Below are 20,506 nucleotides of genomic sequence, written 5' to 3'. Positions count from 1 at the left end.
TAACTTGTGTTTAACCTCAGTTTCCTTTTTTGAAAGCATTTATAGGTAGCAGTCTGTCAAGGCTTTGTCATGATTTGAGGTAGTGCATGTAAAGCAGCTACCATGGTCTGGTATTTAACAAATGGTTACTGTTATGTGAATTTTAGCCTCCACTTACATAACTCAGTAGTTAGCTGGAGTAGTTTGCATTTGTATACTAACCTGTCACTAAAGGATTAACAAATAAATGAGTGAATTTCATTTATAATAGAAGATTGAATTAAAAACTATCAAGCTCAATTTTTAAGTTTAAATGCAGCATTTTGCTCCCTGTAGTCTGCCATTTGAATTAGTGCTGGATATAGTAACATACAAGGAATACTGTTGGAGGTTGGGAGGGGGTTGGCGGGGGCTCTAATTCTTGCACAGGGGAGCTGAGCTGTGTTTCCTTTGCTCTCAGGATCAGGTCATCCAGCTAATGAACACCATCTTCAGCAAGAAGAACTTTGAGTCTCTCTCAGAAGCCTTCAGCGTGGCCTCTGCTGCTGCTGCATTGTCCCAGAATCGCTACCACATCCCAGTGGTGGTTGTGCCCGAGGGCTCTGCTTCTGACACTCAGGAACAGGCCATTCTTCGGGTATGATCTCCCTGTCCAGCACTGCCATTCTCCCGCTATTTCTAGTGCAAGATTATGAGGTGTGGTATAGAGCCAGTTATAGCCTCCATGAGGATGTCCCAATAAATATACATGTGGACTTGACCATTGGGGAGCTAGGCACAAATGCTTTCGAAGCTACGAAAAAGAAGTGAGGCCTGGGAATGGGGGATGGGTGGCACACACCTTTAATGCCAGCATTCTGGAGGCAGATTGAGTTTGAGGACAGCCAGGGCTACACAGGGAAACACTGTCTCAGGGGACAAAAAAAAAAAAAAGACGAAGAGGGGCTGATGAGATGGCTCAGTGATTAAGAGCACACACTTGCAGTACACACACGAGTCTTTTAAAAGAATGAAAACAAGAAAACCTTTTTTTTTTCTCCCTTGAAAATTATAAATAGCATGGACTTACGGTAAGTCAAGTTCAAGAAAATTGCAATCTGGTCCATCACTCCAGGTGTAGAGTCTTGCTCCTAAAATTGCTTTCTGGAGCGAGATAGAGATCAGGGGTAGAGCATTTGCCTAGTATAGGACTAATCCCCAGTACCCAAAGCCATCAGTAAGTTAAGTACAGTGAATTTCTGATAACTCTGTTACTCCAAGGTAGAGAACTCTCCACCTTCTCTGCCACATGCTGTGTGCTGGGTTTGATCATTGCCTTTCCAGATTTAAAAAAAAAAAAAGTAGTAATAGGGCTGGAGAGATGGCTCAGAGGTCAAGAGCACTGACTGCTTTTCCAGTGGTCCTGAGTTCAATTCCCAGCAACAACATGGTGGCTCACAACCATTTTTAATGAGGTCTGGTGCCCTTTTCTGGTGTGCGGGCATACATGGAGGCTGAATACTGTGTACATAATAAATAAATAAATCTTTAAAAAAAAAGTAGTAATAAAACCTATTTCCCAGTGCCAAAATCTTCCAGATATATTATTTTGTTTAATTATTTTGTGTATATGGGTATTTTGCCTGCATATGTGTCTGTGAGCTACTTGAATGCCTGGTGCCTGATGAACCCGGAGAGGATATCCGATCCCCTGGAACTGAAGTTACAGATGGTTGGGAGCCACCATGTGGGTGCTGTGACTTGATCCAAGTCCTCTGGAAGAGCAGCCAGCGCTCTTAACCCCTGAGCCATCTCTTCAGCCCCCTTCTAGTTCATTGTTAAGTAGATACTTCTTCCCTCCGTTGCTGGTTGAGTAGCCCCCTGTCACTCATGGTCCTCCCACACATGGCATTGAGCATAGTCTTTTGTGTTAAGCCTTTGTATAGAGAAATGAACAAATCTTAAGTGTACCTAGAAGTTTCATCTCAAATGAAGCATTCGTTGCTCTTGTTTGTAAACCACTGATAAACTCAGATTTCTGTGGTTGGCATTCTGTCTGTGTCAGTGTTGGGTTCCATCTGCCCTATAAGTTTGAATTTGATAACCCGAGAAGGTGCCCCATATTCAAAATTGTCTGTCTCCCTCGGTACAAATTGTGTCTTTCCAACTAAAAGCAGGCTGAGAAATAACTTCATTAGCATAATACTGTGAGTTCACGGTGGAATTAAGAGAACACATTGGGAAAGTATGACTCTAAAGCTGGGTACATGCACGAACACTCAACACTGGAATGTTGAATTCTGTCCTCACCTTTTATTGACCATGTGGCCTTTGGCAGTCCATAACCTCTTTAATTTCTTACCTTTTCAGTATTTTTTTTAACCTATAAATTAGGGATTATATTGTCTGCCTTAAACAGTTGGTGAGAGACCTAGGATTTAACCTACAGAAGTTTTTCAAAAGAAAAATGGGTCCATAAAAATGGCTCGTTGGGTAAAAATATTTGCTATGCAAGCATGAGGACCTAAGTTCAGATTCCTAACCCATGCAGAAAGCCAGGTATGGTCCTATGCACTAGTAATCACCAACAGTGAGGAATGGCTAGGGAGACAGGTATCACAGAGGCTTGCTAACTGAAAAATGGCAAGATCTAGGTTCAGTGACAGACCCTGTCTCAAAGGAATAATGTAGAGAGCAATAAAGAGGTCCATTGTCCTCCTAAGACTTCCAAGTATGTATATGCGCCTGCATATACACGCCCACACATGCAGACATGCACGCAGAGAAAAACAGTAAATAAGTCACACCCTAACTTTTTCCCCAACATATTTTTCTTATAATTTTGGTGGGGTTTTTTGTTTTAGGATATTATAGTAGAGTTGATAGGACAAGGGTTTAAAAACAAGAAACATTATATTGAGGATGATGATATACACCTGTCATCTCAGCATTTGCCAGGCTTAGGAAGGAGTGTTCCTTGTTCCAGAGTAGCGTGAGTTACATAGAGAGACATTGTCTCTTAAGTAAAAAGGAAATGCAGCTGTAAAAGCTAGTGATGTGATGTGATGTAATCTTGGGACGCTCCAGAAGGAGAATTCAAGTTCAAAGCTTGCTTGGGCTGTGAAGTGATGATTCAAGAACAAACTGGGCAGCTCAGAGTCTGGGGATGTGACTCAGTGGTAGAGGTCTTGCCTAGCACACACAAGGCCCCGTGTCATGAAAACAAATAAGTAGAACCAGCCACACTCACACACATGCTCATGCACAGTCTCCTGTTTCCTCCTCTGAGATGGCTGGGCAGGGTCATCTGTAAGTTCATCCCCAGCTGCAGCATCTTTGATCTGTCTGTCCTGTCTTCAGAGTTAGTCTCTGGTAGGCAGCAAACCAAAGTCATGCACATCCCTGAAGAAAGATGCTTGTTCTGCAGAGCTGGTTTCCTGTAGATAAAGTGCCCCAGAGACCAAATTTCCACTTTCTCAGTCTTTGTTCTATTTACTTGTGGTTCGTTTTGTTTGACTTTCTAGTTGCAAGTCAGCAATGTTTTGTCTCAGCCTCTGACTCAAGCTACGGTGAAGCTGGAGCATGCTAAGTCAGTGGCTTCCAGAGCTACTACTGTCCTGCAGAAGATGCCCTTCACACTTGCAGGGTAAGTGTGGGAAAGGAAGATCTGTACAGGGCACCAAGCTCTGTGCTTTGGACAGTTAACTTTCAACCATTGTAATTGATTCATAGGAGTTAGGCCACCTGATCTACAAAGAGTTCCAGGACAGCCAGGGTTGTTACACAGAGAAACCCTGTCTCGAAAAACCAACCAACCAAACAAGCAAAACAGTTTCATGAGGGTCATAAACCACATTTGCCTAATGTGATAAATCCTAGAGGAGAGCATTTGAAAGAGAATTCTAAACCAGGCCATTTTGTCCTAATAATAGTTCTGTCCTTGTCTCTCTAGTGTACTCTGTCTTGTCATGTATATTCCTACTTTTAAATTTAATATTTTTGTCTGGTAGATGAATACTACATTTTAGAAAAATCAGAAAACATAAATCCTCTACCATAATTTAGTAGCTAGAGATAAGCACTGCCACATTTTATAGTTCTTTTTGTTAGTCTTTTGGCTATGAATATAAGTACATTTTATTATTTAAATTCTTAGATTTATCTTATTCTATTTATGTGTGCTTTGCTTATGTATGTATATGTGTACTGTATGCTAACCTGATATCCACAGAGGTCAGAAGAGGGCATCAGATCACCTACAACTGGAGTTACAGATGGTTGTGAGCCACCATGTGGGTGCTGGGGATTGAACCCAGGTCCTCCACTAGAACAACAAGGGCTCTTAACCACCAAGTCATCTCTTCAGCCCCATGGGTACATTTTAAAAACTGAATGGGAGTCCGTGACTGTGTGTCATGGATAATTGCCCCCACGGGATTAAATATTTGTCTCCAATAATTTTAGTGGCTATTCTTGATATGTGTATTTCTTAAAAGTTAAGACTTGGTTTCTATATAAAACCTTATTTAGTGTCAGTGAGTTACTGTCATCTGGAGGTTGGGATATTGGTGAGAATATATTTTTTCCACAACGGTAAAGGTTTCCCCACTAGATCTCAAATGATCAAGTGAACTTTTCTCTAGCGCAGACTGGCGTGTGGCAGTAGAGCCACTGGAATCTTTCTGCATGACTATAGGGACTCAGTTCCTTTTTTCTGTTTGATATAGAGGATTATGCTTTTTGGTAAAATTCAGAATATCAAAACAGAATTCAGATAAAAAACAGAATATCAAAAAATGACACACAGCTCTACTCCCTTACTCCAACATCTTTGGACTTTTGGACTATTTCCTTGAGTGGTTTTGTTGACCAGCATACCAGAGGCTCAGTGGTAGAGGTGTGGCGTGCCCTGGATCCTGGATTCCACCCCACCCCTGGGAAATGATTGACAGCAGAGAGCAGTTGAAATCAGACTGGCAATGGTGCCGTAGCACATTATCCTACAGGAAGGCACTACAGGGCTGGACTTTGCGGACCTGGGAGGGAAGCAAAGAACACTGTACATTAGGAGATGGGCTATCCTGGGTGTTTTTTACCTTTTCCACATTGTGGCTGAGCTGCAGACTGCTGAGTGGTACAGGGAGGCAACAAGGAGGGGAGTGGATATTTGTAGCTGATGTGATATATTCAGGACTTCTCTTGAGCTCTTGTTAACCTTCCTGTCATTCCCAACAGGGATGTTTTTGAGCTAAACTTCAAGAATGTTAAACTTGCCAGTGGCTACTATGACTTCTCTGTCAGAGTTGAAGGTGACAACCGTTACATTGCGAACACTGCAGAGGTAGGTGCTTCTCCTGTCATCCCTGCTGCCGCATTGGTATATCTGAGATGACCAAGGCATATGGTATACTGACTTCTTTTGTGCCCAGGCTAAGGTGGCCTTGACGTCTTGATCCTCCTGCCTCTGCCCTGGGATTTTAAGCAAGGGCTGCGCACTGTTTAGATTTCTTTCTTTTATTCCATCTCTATTTATTTATTGGAAATCTACTATAAGAAAAACAAACTGCCCTTTCCCCTTCATTTATTTGTACAGTGTAGCTTATATAGTGAGCTTCTAGGGTGTTACAGATGTTATGATATCACTTATTTAGACCTCCTGTCATCCTAATTTTGCCTTTGAAGATATCCTCAGCTAGACACCTTTGACATTCTTTTTAAATAGGAAGAATAGGCAGCAAGAATATTTGACCTTTTCAAAAGCAGGATCTCCTTACCTGATAGACTTGTTTGAAGTTTGGCAGAATGGAAGATGTTTCCTGAAACTCCAGTCACTGCCTCATGTGTGACCTTTTGGGCATGAGACGCCAATCTGATCCATTCACAGTTTGGGTAGAAATTAATTTACTGTGTAATTTGAACCTTTAAATCCCAGATTATTTTCTTATTAGTTTCCTTTAAAAAACCTTACTTGCAGCATATTGCATTACAGAGAAGCTCCTGCTTTCCTCGCAGCCTCACCTTTCTCCTTCTTTCCAGCTACATTGCTCAGCTCACACTCAGTCTCTTTTCCTGCCTTCATTTTTCTTTCTCCTCATTCTCCGACACCTGTACATCCCACTCACATATCTCCTGAGAGTCCTTTGTTACATGTTGCCAGTTGCTCTGTAGTCTCACCAATGTTGGTGTTATCTATTTTTATGATGTGTTTTTCTTTGATTTGATGTGGAGTTGAGTGCTGTTCTCATGGTCATTGGGCGGCTAGGTTTCTGCCTTGTGAATCATACATCTGCTGCAGGTTGTCTATTAGTCTTCTACCCTTACTGGCTTTCAGGTGTAGTGTAAGTTCTAAAGTTCTAAACAGTAAGCCTTAATTGTGAGCTTCAGGTTTCTTCTTAGAATTATTTTATGGCCTCTTAATGTACACAAATTTTAAAGCTTTTTCTAAATTACGGGGTTGGATTTTTTTTTTAGTATATGTTTGGTGCATGCATATATGTACACTATGTGCTAGTGTGCTCACATGTATGTGTATATGTAAAAACCAGAAGTCCACATTTTAAGTGTCTTTATCACTGTCTATCTGTCTGACATTTAGGACAGGGTCTTACTGAATCTGGAGCTTGCCATTTTGTCTTGACGTGCATGCCATGGCACATATATGGAGGTCACAGGACAATTTGTGAGAACTGGTTATCTCCTTCCATAACTCACCATTTTGTCAGCCTCTTAGAAAATATAAAAGGAGCAGGGCTAGGGAAATGGCTCACTGTGAAGTGCTACAGTTCCCATATAAAAGATGGCATGGAAGTATGTATCTGTAACACCAGCACTGGGTGTGTGTGTATGTGTGTTTGTGTGTGTGTGTGTGTACATGCAAACGCAGAGACAGGTAGACCCTGGGAAATTCAGTAGACAGCCAATCAGTCAGTCAAGACAAAATGGCAAGTTCCAGAGGATAAGAGCACTGGCTGCTCTTCTAGCAGTCCTGAGTTCAGTTCCCAGCAACCACATGCATGGAGGGAGTGTTGTATACATAATAAATAAATAAATAAATAAATAAATCTTTTAAAAAGTTTATAATTCTAAAAGCTTTTAAACTGAGGTCTCTGATCTGTTTTGAGATGGTTTTGTGTATGCCTGGCCGTTTTCCTTTGGGTGTGAGTACCAAGCTGTCCTAGTACCGTTAGTGGCAAAATTGAATTTTTTTTGACTTTGTCAGAACTCAATTGAACATAAATTTAAGGGTTAATTTTTGGACTCAAAATTCAGTCCTATTGATCTATTTTTGTTCGTATGCCGTACTACCTTGTGGGTTATTATAACTATTATAACAGCTTGACTTCTTATAATGTGAAGTCTGGTTTTTGTCAAAGTATTGTTATAGTTGTTGGGAAAACTGAGCACAAAATAGCAAAATTGTCTAATAGTTCATGCAGCAATCATCAGCCCATCAGCACTTATTGAGGCCATTTATTGTCCTTCCCTTTCCTGGGGATGGCATAAGCAGGAAATAATTTCTCTCCCACTTCATCATATTGGAACTTGGTGTGTGTCCATTTGTGTGTGTGTACATGTGCCTCTTTTGCTATATGTGCAGCTTTACTTTGTAATTTCAGTAATAGTCACATTTAGAACCTTAGAGCAGGTCAGCAAGTCCTGTTTGTTCCTCCTTAGAGATGCCAGTATTGGTCAAAGTACATTAGTGGTAGTTTTGTGTAGAAGCTTGCAATAGTACTCATTGAAATTGGACTGGCTGTCAGGCAAAGCATGGGTTTTAGAAGCTTTCATTAGCATTAATTGCCCCTAATGCACCATCATTTTTGACAGTAATAAGCCAAACAGGGGGAGTTGTTACTCTCAGCAGGAAGACCACATTTCCTGGTGTTGAAACATTTTGGAGGATGTATGTGGTATACAATGCAAACAACAACAAAAAAATGGTTTGCTCTTGTGTGAAGCGGGCCCCACTGCATTTAAGTGGCACAGAGCTCCTTTCCCGTTTGAGGCTGACCACACAGCACTGGTTTGAAGGAACAGCTAACCAACAGAGACCCTGCGTCTGACTCTTAAAGCAAGCCTGAGAAAGCTATGGTCCTTATTGTACAGTTTGCTGTAAAAGAGTAACATGAAATGCTTTTCTTTTGAATATTTCCAGAGTTCCGTTTGTAGTGAGATTTTTAGGAACAAAAGGATTTGTTTTAAACTGTTCTCTACTCACTAACAACCCTGGAGTGTTTCTGTGCAGCAAAGGAACCTTTTTTTTTGGCAGCCTTTTAAAATAGGAAAACAAACCGAAGTTACTCAAGTTGACTACAGTTTGCCCTTGTGTGCATTTCATATGTTCGTATAGTCTGGGAATGCTCATGGAGACTCCCTCCAGACATTCGGTGGGATCTCAATGAGCAAGCTTTGATGGCTGTGTTACTTACTACTCATGGTTAAGAAATGTGATGGCTTCCTTATTGCTATGTTCTGGATAATCCCAAGAACCTTGTATGATCCTTAAACATCCCTTTATCTGCTTTCGTCTGCTGAGAGTAAAATGCTTATTTTGAATATATTTATTGGGTGATGCTTTTTTATTTTTAAATTTACCCTTTGACAATTTCATTGACAGCATTCTTATTCCCCTCCCATCCATGTCAGCTCCTTCCTACAGGTCTCTACCATTTTCATGTTTCTTTCTTTCTCTTTCTTTTTTTCTTTCTTTCCTTTATTTATTTATTTATTTATTTATTGCTTGTTTTGAGAGAGAGAAACAACAGGAAGTTAGGGAAGGAGGGAGGTGGAGAGGAGTTGGGAGAGGTGAAAAATATAATGTATATAGAGCTGGGTGGTACATAGCTTTAAACCAGCACTCTAAAGGCAGAGGCAGGTGAATCTCTGGGGCTACATAGAGAAATGTTTTCTAGGAAGGGAAGGGAAGGGAAAGGGAAGGGAAGGGAAGGGAAGGGAAGGGAAGGGAAGGGAAGGGAAGGGAAGGGAAGGGAAGGGAGGAAATGTATATAAAGACTATATGCTAAGTGAAGAAAGAAAGGAAGGAAGAAAGGAAGAAAGAAAGAGAGAGAGAGAAGAAAATGTATATAAAGACTATATATACTGAGTGGTAGTGATGCACACCTTTAATTCCAGCACTCTGGAAGCAGAGGCAGGTGGAACACTTCAGTTCAAGGCCAGCCTGGTCTACATGCAAGTTCAGGACAGCCAGGGCTAGACAGAGAAACCTATGTTGGAAAAACAAAACCACAAACAAAAAGTCCCATGTTGTCCAGATTATCTTAGTATTTTTAAAACAGGAATATATACATGTGTGTTTTTTTCAAAGTACAGAAAAATTATAATGAATATGAGTCTTCCCCCATCCTCTCAATTCAGTTCTTAGAGAAGACTGTCATCTGTAGTTTCTTGGGTGCTAAGAAAAAGTAAAAGATGATGCTGGAGAGATGTCTCAGTGGTTAGAGTACCTGTTTCTCTTGCAGAGGACCTGAGTTCAGGTCCCAGCACCCACATCAGGCAGTCTGCAGCTGCCTGTGTCTGTCCTCTGTCCTCCGCATACACCTGTACTCATGTGTGCATACCTATTCTCAGACGCATACACATCATTTAAAATAATAAAAACAAATTTTTTTGTTTGGTTGGTTGGGTTTTGGTTTTATTTTTATTTTTTTTCAAGACAGGGTTTCTCTGTGTAGCCCTGGCTATCCTGGAACTCACTCTGTAGACCAGGCTGGCCTTTGACTCAGAGATTCGCCTGCCTCTGCCTCCCAAGTGCTGGGATTAAAGGCATGTGCCACCACCCAGCAAAATAGCTCTTCTTTTACATAGTAATAGTTATGGGGTTAAAAAAAAAAAAACAGCTAAGCGTGTTCTTTCTTATGGGTAGTAGAGGGATCATTTGAGGTATATTATTTGCTGGGAGATGGTGCCACATGCCTATAATCAATCCTAGCACTCCAGAGGCAGAAACAGGCAGATCTCTGAGTTCGAGGCCAACCTAGTCTACAGAGTTCTGGGACAGCCAAGGCTACACAGAGAAACCCTATCTTGGAGAAATTGCCCAGAACCTCTCCGGACCTGACTTCGTATAGGAAAGCTGGCTCTGATTCTGAACCTGTGAATGGTGAGGTCTGTGAGACCTTTAGTTCTTCCCATGGCTTGCCTTATTCCATTGGATGACCTGCATCTCCTTCCTCTGCTGCGATAACCACCAAGCCTAGCTCATTGCCAGAGAGTGATGCCAAGTACAATTCTGCCAGTTGCATATCCACAAGTAGAGGTGATGTCCCACAGCTTCTGATAAATCTTTCACATTCAAAAGTTTTCTTAGGCAAAATAGAAAACTATTTAGCCAGCTAATTGAGGCTGCTGTCACAAAACAGTTTTTATTGAAGCAGGAGAGAAGACTGCTGAAAAGGATTGCTTTAATTTTTCCTTTTTTGGCCTTGATTTGCGGCTGTCATGCCTTGATGTGGCATTCTTGAAGACTCCTGTCCTAGAATTCTTTTCCTGCTTTTATTCACTTTTAAGAAAAGAATATTTTAAAGCAGTGGTATAACTCAGTTGGTAGAGCACTTGCCATTTTTACACAAAACCCTAGCTTCAATCCACATAAAATCAGATGTGGTGGCACACCCTTCTGTCTTAGACATTTAGGAAGTGGAAGCAAAAGGTCACAAGTGCAAGGTCATCTTTGGTTACACAGTTCAAGTCTAGCCCAGGCCATCTGAGAGTGTCTCAGAAAGAAAGGAAGGAAGAAGAGAGTGTTGGTCTGTGGGTGTGCTTCAGTGGTGGTCCTTATCTACCAATGCAGATACATACAGGCACGCACGCACGTGCACACACATACACACGCATGTACACATAGACTTTGAATATACAGTAGCTCTCTCACACCCACCCGCTGACTTGATGAATATCTTCTGTTTTGCTGCAGCTTAGAGTCAAGATCTCCACTGAAGTTGGCATCACAAATGTCGATCTTTCCACTGTGGATAAGGATCAGAGCATTGCCCCTAAAACTACTCGGTAAGTGGGGTGCCACCTACATACTGGGGACCCCCAAGCATCAGAGCTGGAAAGAACAAACTAGGCACTGTGCCCCTCCAGGTGGTATTTCTGTGGTGGCGGTGACCCTGTCCTACCCCAAGAGACTGCAGTTCCAGTGCTGTGGTGTGCTCTAGGAATTCTGGTGGCTGTGTAAGCAGACGTGGGGATTGTTTGGACTATGTTTAGTCCGTGAGCCAACAATGCTTGTTACCTCGGGTTCTAACTCTTGAGTCCACTCTGTCATTCACGTTATTTAGTTCAGATAACCTTTCTTTCTAGTAAGGAGACATACTCAAAAAAGGAAATAGTAGATTAATTTATATTTTACTGCTGTCTAATTCAGAGTCCTGAATTAGCTTTTTTGGTATGACCTCATGGAAATTGTGGGCAGTGGAAAAAACTAAAAGTCTAGACCTTGGAAAGCCTTCGACCTCGCTGTGAGACCCCTGCTTCCCTTCCCTACCCACAAAAGCACTGCTAATGACCACAGCACTTGGTCCTGCTACACCAAAGCACAGCATCAGGATCCTTATTTTTTTATTATTATTAAGTGTAACCTCTTAGGTAATCATTAATATTTTTTAATATTGAACATTTCATAAATTTTTGTGTCATCTTTGCACAAGGGTCGTGCTAATCTTCTCTCTGTATAGTGACCAGTGTTTAGTACGTGTGCTGAAGTGAGCATCAGCCATTGCCATTTGATCAGAGATAGCCAGGATGCCTGGTGAAGGCCATTTGTCAGCATCAAATATGTCCCTCTTCTGAGGGAGAAATGGGAGAAGCTTGTCTCTATCTCGGGTGTAGTTCAGATCCCAGCTTCACTCAGATGGAGTGGCTCTAGAAGCAGATAGCGGAACCCTCGAACTGTTTTGAAGGCAGTGAATTCTTTAAGCCAAACTCACTCCTTGTAAGTCATGTAGATCTGGACTTCCTGTCCTTGACATGATTGTTGCCGTAGTGACAGTGGAGATTTGAGCACTATTTGAGAATGCACTAAAATAAACTGTAAGCGTGGTTGCAAAGTTATTTCTCTGTAGAGTTGGTTTTGATGAGTAAATATAAACCGAAAGTATAAAGTAAAGCCAGATGTGAGCTTTGTATCCATTTGGCTTGTTGATCCCTTGGCTGTCTTTCTCTCCAGTCCCAGGAGAAAGCTATGGAAAAATAGCTTTCCTCATCCAGTCTGCCTTTTGAGAAAATGACTTTTTAAAACCCAATTTCATGGCAGAAAAAAAAAATTGAAACAGTCCGGGAATCAAAGTATAAAATAGAGAAAGCCCAACATTCCCTTCCTTCCTTTGCTCCCACACTACCTGCTCATCAACCTCGCTATTGCTGGCATCAATCCATGACTGTCCCTCTGCATCCTGCCAGTCCCGCAGCGGTGCTACAGGCTCCCTGCACCTGAGCTGGGTCAGTTAAGAGCATGGGTTATTGAAGTAAAGGCCTAGAGGTAGACATTCTCACAGAACATTTTTCCTAGAGCCTGATTAAAGTTTTTTCTGCTGTTCTCAGTCCTGGCCTGTGCCTGAGATTGTAGCTTAGTGATCTGGTCAAGCTTTCTGATCTACCTTGTGAGTTCTATCTCCAGCACCGGGGGGAGGGCTGGGGGGATGCCTCTTCAATCTGACTTTATTGCTCAACTTTGCCTCTAGGGCACAGATATTTCTGTACATTCCATGGAAGTAGTAAAATAGGACAGGGACAGTTGGGCACTACTGCCTGTTCTTTGACAGGGAAACCCTATCAGAAGTCTAACTATATAATATTTCTTTCAGGGTGACCTACCCAGCCAAAGCCAAGGGTACATTCATCGCGGACAGCCATCAGAACTTTGCCCTGTTCTTCCAGTTGGTAGATGTGAACACTGGTGCGGAGCTCACCCCTCACCAGGTCAGGAAGAGCCAAATGTACACCAGAGCAGTGAGGCTCTGACACAGATGAAAGCAAACATCACATTCCTGCTTTCAGAGCCTAACTTGTCTTGTGTGACACACTACTCCCTTTGTGGTGATTGTGACCCATTAACTGAGCTCAGTGGCTCAGACCTGTAATCATAGCTAGCGCTTGGGGTAGCTGAGACAGGAAGATAAATAAGTTCAAGGCTTTCCTAGGCTATCAGGTGAATTCAAGACAAGCCCAGCATATTCGTGAGACCGTTTTAAAATACAAGGCAGAAAAAGGGCTGGGGTTGAGCTTAGTGATAGAGCACTTCCCAAAAGAATGGGAGTGGTGGGGAGCTGAAGAGAGACTCATCAGTTAAGGGTACTTTTGCTCCTGTGGAGAACCAGAGTTCAGCTCCCTGCACTTACACACATGACTGCTTACAGATATCTGCAACTCCAGTTCCAGAAGCTCCAGCACCCCCTTCAAGTCTCAACAGCCACAGGCACACAGACTGTCATACTCACGGGCAGCTCTAGCTGTGTCCCTATGGCAACTCATTTAATGCTCTTGCCTTAAACCTGTGAATGTAGCCAACCTCTTGTGTTGAGTTCTTTGTCTTGATGCCCTTGAAAGGAAAGCCTTGCGTGGATATTAAATTTTGTTGCAGTTCTAACACATGCTGGCAGAAGATCTTAGTTTCTTGTGCCATAACTGATGAGACCCAGACCCACGGTACTAAGGCTCGGTAGCTACAGTTGCTTGGTTGCTGGGTGGCTCTTACTCACCAGGCACTACACTACACACAAGTGCACCCCAGGAAGTTAATATTTGCGCCTTAAAGATAGAGAAGTCAGGATACCAGAAGGTTAAACAACTTACTCAGCTACTAAGTGAGCCAGGTCACTCGCTGTCTTCAGGACCAGGCTCTGTGACACCAGGCTACTCTGTTCCCATTAAAACTCTGCCTTGTTATCTATCGACAGCAGAGTGTTCATAGCCGCTGGAAACCCTGGGAAATTGAAAGTGATCCTCTTGCAGTTCCCCTTCATCTCCCTTTTCTTCACCCTCTGATGAAGAAGTTAATTGGGCAGCAAAGTAGCCAGAAGAAACGGCGGCAGCAGAGGGCAAACTATCACAAACTGGGCATTCAGCCTCCCAGTCACTAAGTTCAGTTCCTCTCCTTGTTCAAGCAAAAAGTTGTCTCTGGGGTAGGAGCTAGGGTGGGGTGGCTGCTCCTTCCCCTCTCAGGAGCAGGTCAGAGCTCTCACTATGACAAAAGAGTAGCACTCTATTCCCGTGTTGGGCCCACAGGGAGTTCTGAGATGGTCAGGTGGAAGGTGGCTTTCTTGTTCTTTGCAGACATTTGTTCGACTTCATAACCAGAAGACTGGCCAGGAAGTGGTGTTTGTTGCTGAGCCGGATAACAAGAATGTGTATAAGTTTGAACTGGACACCTCTGAAAGAAAGATTGAGTTTGACTCTGCCTCCGGCACCTACACACTCTACTTAATCATTGGAGATGCCACTTTGAAGAACCCGATCCTTTGGAATGTGGTATGTGCCTGCTAGGTGTGCAGGTGAGGGGCTGCTGTGCTACACCTCACACTGCAGCCTTGCTGTGAGGTCCTATTTTCTTCTGTACAGAGGTCACACTCTGACTTAGCACAGACTGGATGCATAATAAGTATTGATCAAATGAATGAAATATACACAGTCCAAGACTTCTGTAATCTATCAGAGGTTTTCTCACTACATCAAGGCACTGTGGGGGATACATAGATGAAGAAATATGGTCTTGGCCTTTGAGATCTATTTTAGCCTTGGAAGAAGAGGGTAGTGAGTGGTGAAATGTAGCTATGCAGAATGCTAATAAATAATGTCTAGCAATTATATGATTATATTACAGGTTACATGACTCTTTCAGGCCTTGCTGTTTTGATAGTTTGATGTTTGAAACATATCAAAAGGCAGCTTTGGAACAAGGAATGGAGGCATCACGGGGCTTCCTGGAGTAGCGTCTGGGAACACAAACTGAGGAACAGCCTCCCAAGAAGCTTGGTGTGCTCTCAGGGACATGAAGGCTTCGGTTTTTCTGAGCCTTGAATTTGAAGTGCTGGGTTGGGAAAATGGTAGAGGGCAGCTGCAGCGGTCAGAGCTGTTTTTCATGTAGGATGAAGGGGTAGCTGCCTTTTTTTCTGCTATTTTCAAGATTTCTTTTCTTCTCTAGGACTTGAAGATACTTTTATACAAGAATGTATTTTCAGTTTTTATTTGGTTAAATCACACTCCTGGGACACCTGACAGTTTATGATTATAGCTGTCGCCACTGGTACTCCAGCTGGGGTTTTCATACTGAGCAGCTCCGGGGGCTTTCCCACTGTTCTGGTGGGAAATCGGAGTCCGTGCTCTAAAAGGCACTTTCAGCAAATGCTAGTTTGTTCTTGAGATTGTCACTGACTCCGTTTGTCAGCTGATGGATGAGAAGTGTCTGGACTACAGAGAGCCTTTCAGTCATGGCTTCCGCCTCTTCTCACACTGTGCCTCTGAAAGCTCTTCTTGTTTTTCAGGCTGATGTGGTCATCAAGTTCCCTGAAGAAGAAGCTCCCTCCACTGTCCTGTCCCAGAACCTTTTTACCCCAAAGCAGGAAATTCAGGTATATTCCAAAGGTATTATCCACTCAGCCCAGAGTCCCAGAGGTGGACCCAGGGAGAGAGCAACAAACTTCTGGGCTGTGTCTCTAGCCCTTTGGCCTATTTGCATGATATTTTATGTTGTAAATTTTGCGTCTCTGGAAGTTGGGGGTGGGGGCAAGTTATCAGTTCCACCTTCCAACTGAAAGTATAGCAGAGATGAAATCAGATTCCAGATCACCCCTGGGCAGCCTGAGGCATGAGTAGGTGTAGGTCTCATCCTCTCTACTGACTGTTACCTGAAAACTCATGGGCGAGCAGGGCTTTAATACCCTGGGCAGGTCCTTGTCTGTCTCAGGCCATTTGTGTTCCACAAAATAAGTAAATTCTACCCAGCCCAGCCCATGAGATGTTGTGAGGACCAAAATGGATAAGAGAAGAAAGGCAGTTAAGTGTCTCTGAAACCCTTCATAGAATAAACACAAAGTTTCCAAGGAAGTGAAGTGGGTCCCTCGGTGAACTGAGATTCAGTCAGCGTAGTAGCATAGAGCCTGCTTGAGTGAGTGTGAAATGTGAAACACAGGCTGCTTACTCTCATTGCATTGCTAAAATAATGAACAGTGCCCATTTGTTGTGACCCATACCCGTATGCCAACCCTGGCGAGGTGGAGGCAAGAGGGTCATGAATTCCAACCACTAAAATGAAGGACAAGTGTTCAAGGAGCAGGGTAGAAGGGTTCTTTCTAAATCCTTATGTTCTCTGCTGCTGTTTAGGAATGCAAAATAGAGGCACATAGCAGCATTATCTGTGAAGGAGGCTAGGTGATCTGTGGGATAGACCAGGTGGCAGCAACCACTATAGACAGCATTGGCAACCCCTTAACAGCAGTGTCTGCAAAAGAGGAGCCAGGATGAAAATTTAGGGTCTGGAGCCTGAAGCAGAGCTGCCTTCTCACGGAGCTGTGTTGGCTGGTCACTGGCAAGTGGAAAAGAGGCTGCAGTGAGAAACTGGAGGATGGATACTTGAAAAGATAGGAGTACACAGTGTTATAGCTCATTTGTTCCTCATGGGATCCTTACAAGCCTAGCAGAGTGATGGATGCTGTCTCTACTCCCATCTTTTTACCTAGAAACTGAGGCACAGACATCTCTTTGGGTCTAAGTAGATCACTGCTGCTTGTGCTAGCTCATGCTGTTGAGGTGAGCTGCTCAGAATTCCCTGTCTGCTTGCTCAGGAAAAGGTGAACAAGTCTCAGAGGAATGCTAGTCAACTTTCTGGTTTAACTCTAGAAGTTAGCAGAGCTGGAGAGGGGGTCTGTTCAGACCATCTGTAGAGCCAAGGCTGGGAAATAAGAGTGAGTTAAGGGTAGACCACCTATAATGAGGCCCTGTTAAACTTTAAGGGGGAGGAGAGGGAGTTACTGTTAGTTGACCAAATAACATGGCCTAGGAACCAAGAAACATTGTGAAGCTCGGAGTCCTCCTTGGGTGTAACATCAAAGCCATTCCTAGGCCTGATTCTCCTTTTTGACACAAGACAGGTGGCCCTTGACTGTCTGCATTGTCCAGCCCCTAAAAGGCAGTGATTCTTTGAGGTAGAAAGGCTGATCGTATTCTGTTTGGAACCAAAATAGTGTCCTAGGAAGAGAGACGCCTGGGATCAAAGCCACCTTTGAGAAAAGGCATAAAACCAACTCAAGGCTTAGCCTCTAGGAGGCATTTCCTCTGCATGATGCTGGGCATTTGGTTGCTGGTACACGTGTAGCCCTTCTGAGAAGGGAGGGCCCATTCTGAAACTTCCTGGTGTATCTTCTCTTTTCAGCACCTGTTCCGAGAGCCTGAGAAGAGGCCCCCCACAGTGGTGTCCAATACGTTCACAGCCCTCATTCTCTCGCCCTTGCTCCTGCTCTTTGCACTGGTGAGTCACCATAATTAGCATGGGCAGTGTGTCTGGCTCTGGGAAGAGAGATGTAGCCATTCTAAATGAGTCTTTGTGCTCTGGCCTAAGCAAGCTCTGGAGGGGTCCAGTCAGAAAGTTTTAGAATAACCATAGTGCCCCAAATAAACCCATCCATTAAAGGGAGCATGAGAAAATTTCTACCAGCTGCTGACAGTGACAGAAGTGTAGTCTGAGATCCTCTAGGGGAACGTTGATGAGAGCAACATCGAAGTTAGTGTTGATCACTTGAAGAATGGAGAACACGCTATACATTCCAGATTTCCTGAGAGTATGAAACTGGAAGGAACTGAAAGTCCTCTTAGAAGCAGTATTAATTAGTCTGCCCACACAGTGGAATGGTGTGCCAGTTAGCAGAATGATAGATCTGTACACTGATGCCAACAGTGTTACAGAAAGAGGTGGGCAAGGAGTTAGGTAAGTACATTTAGTGTAATCCTCTTTGTGAAAAAGTTTTTAAAATTATATTAATATTAGTTACCTTGAGGAGGAGACTTGGAGACTGTAGCGGAAGACAATTCCTAATTTTAATAGTAGTGTGTGTACATACATATATACATACGTACACATATAGATACATGTATGTTTGGTTTTGGTTTTTTTTGAGACAGGGTTTCTCTGTGTAGCCTTGTCTGTCCTAGAACTCGCTCTGCAGACCAGACTGACCTGGAACTCAGAGAGAGATCCCCCTGCCTCTGTCTCCTGAATGTTGGGATTAAAGGTGCCCACCATTACTCCGTTTTATATATTTTTTTGTGGGGGGGCGGAGACTGTCTTGGAACTGGCTATGTAGACTGTGCTGTCCTTGAACTCAAAGAGATCACCTGCCTCTCTTCCAGAGTGCTAGGATTAAATATATACACCACCATGCCAGACTCGGTTTATATATTTTAACCAATTAAAATTTTTTCCTTTTTTCTCTGAAAATCATAAACATAGGTACCTAACCTTAAAGTTCAAAGAATTTGACCAAACAAAAAACAAAATTTTAGATATTATTTTTTTACCTATGTTTTAAATTAACTGATAAATTTTCAAAAAAGGGGAGTGACCACAGACTTTCATACACAGGCTTGGGATGTAGGTGTCCTTGTATTGGGGTCATGGAGTTTCAGAAGACACGGAGTCCATTATGAGGACATGTTCCTGCTGCCCAGAGCTTATGGTACCAACCTCTAGAGAACTTAGTGGAAGTATCGGTCGTCACTTCCTCATCAATGTAGCTTCTGACCTTTTGGTTCCATGGTTTTGCCTTTTTTAAAATAGAAGAGTTTGCCAACATTAAAAATGATGCTCAGGTTGGAGTTACCCAAGCACAGTTGAGAGCAGCTACTCCACTGCCTTTCAGAAAGAAGGGACAGTTCTTCCTGAGGACTCAGAATGGGGTGTTTGTCACCTGGGAAAATCCCTGTCTTTCTAGTGTGTGTGAACTTTGAAACTCTGCTGCTTGTCATTGGATTGGTGCCGGCATAGTATAGAACTATTCCATGTCTAATATAACCTTTCATGTTCTAATCTTCATTATTTCTCCCTCATTCAGTGGATCCGGATTGGTGCCAATATCTCCAACTTCACTTTTGCTCCTAGCACGATTATCTTTCACCTGGGACACGCTGGTAAGTGCCGCAGGTGCTAATTCCATTTAACCTCCTCTGACATTTGCCTGCCACGGAAAAGCCCTACTAAGTAGGTCCACAATCTATTAACTATAATGACTTAATAGCATAACATTTCCCTCTTCCTCTTGGCCTTTTAGGACAGTTAATATGATGATAAACTTGTTTGGCCCATCAGCTTAGAGTAGCTGCCCCTCTGTTGGGCCTCATTGTACTGGAGGGGCTGTGGCAAACCATTTGCCCTCACTTAATAGCCCTGTTCCTTCCCAGATTACTCACTTAGTGTGTCTTTACACTGAGACATCCCCCTGGATGAAGAGCATCTAATACAGAACCTTTCCAAAGGTTCTCTTCCACACCACATCCATCTCCACGTTTGCTGGCGGCTCTCTCTGGACAGTAATAGAAAACAGTCCCTTCCTCTGTCAGACGCACTCTTCTCATTGTTCTCTGAGGGTGTAGATCCTAAACAACCTAAACAAAGCAGGCAGTAAATTCCCAGGTCAGCAAGCGTTTCCAAGCCTTTGCATCTCACTGGAAAGCTCAGTGTTTTAATTCCTTTGCCTCTCCGAGAAGTCACCATCTCTGCATCCGTAGAGCATGGCTACTTCAGTGCTCCATGGGATCTCTTGACATCCAGAAAAATGTGCATCTGAATTTTTCTGAGGACAGGGAGATTGTAACTTTGATCAGATTCTCACAGTGGTCCATGACCTTAAAAATACTTAAGCATCCCTGTGGTAGTTCATCTGTCATCCTGAGTAGATCTGGCAGGGTGACCTTTCTCCCCCACTTAGTTACTGTCCTTGAATGACAGCTCTCCTGGGTCAGACTAGGAGCAAGACCTGAATAGAAATGTAATTAGGGCCATGACTTTTCATGCTAGTGTGCTTTTGTATGTATTTCCTCGTTTGATTCTCATTATTCAACCATGATGGGAGTGACTAGAGCAGGAACTATGGTCCATTTGATGGTAAGAGAATATGGTCTCTGAGACCATTCTTATGCTAGTAAGGCCATAGCCTGTACAAAACCCAGGACTCTCAATGCCTAAGTCTTACTGAGCCTTTCCCACTGAGCCTTCCCAAGACTCTTTGCTCACATCTTAACTACAGTGGCAAATCATTCTTGGTATGGTTCTGATGAAAAGTAAATAACTCATTGGTTTGTGTCCTGAATATTTTTATTAACAATTTGAAACATAAAATAATTTCAAATGTTATAAAGGCATAGCTCAACATGAAGGGAGCAGAAAGTAGACAGGAATGGGCCTGTAGCTCAGAGAGAAGTAAGGTAGCTGATGTCAGATTTTTACCTCTAGATTTCTTGGTAAATAAGGCTGAAAAACAAGGATATTGAGTCATCTATTTTCTACAGTTGAGATAAAAGGGTTAAACATAAAAACTGC

The 20,506-nt window shown here is 43.0% G+C and overlaps 1 protein-coding gene and 1 non-coding gene across 3 annotated transcripts in view; one reads left to right on the top strand and one right to left on the bottom strand.

The window, feature by feature from the left end:
* Rpn2 (ribophorin II) overlaps positions 1-20,506 on the top strand; it is a 42,286-nt gene that overhangs the window by 17,261 nt on the left and 4,519 nt on the right. For both annotated transcript variants that reach the window (XM_048440890.3, XM_048440889.3), the window contains exons 7-15: positions 440-616; positions 3,483-3,604; positions 5,194-5,299; positions 10,892-10,983; positions 12,786-12,900; positions 14,254-14,448; positions 15,462-15,548; positions 17,348-17,443; positions 19,023-19,098. In XM_048440890.3, the coding sequence (XP_048296847.1) occupies positions 440-616; positions 3,483-3,604; positions 5,194-5,299; positions 10,892-10,983; positions 12,786-12,900; positions 14,254-14,448; positions 15,462-15,548; positions 17,348-17,443; positions 19,023-19,098 (1,066 nt within the window). The remainder of the gene's footprint in view (positions 1-439; positions 617-3,482; positions 3,605-5,193; positions 5,300-10,891; positions 10,984-12,785; positions 12,901-14,253; positions 14,449-15,461; positions 15,549-17,347; positions 17,444-19,022; positions 19,099-20,506) is intronic.
* LOC125405103 (U6 spliceosomal RNA) lies at positions 11,585-11,692 on the bottom strand. The gene has a single exon (XR_007233457.2). It is a non-coding gene; the product is annotated as a U6 spliceosomal RNA (small nuclear RNA).

This window comes from Myodes glareolus, chromosome 10 (assembly GCF_982192425.1).
Source record: "Myodes glareolus chromosome 10, mMyoGla1.1, whole genome shotgun sequence".
NCBI lineage: Eukaryota > Metazoa > Chordata > Mammalia > Rodentia > Cricetidae > Myodes > Myodes glareolus.
The sequence above is the reverse complement of the archived record's forward strand: the minus strand, read 5'-3'. Positions and strand labels throughout refer to the sequence as shown.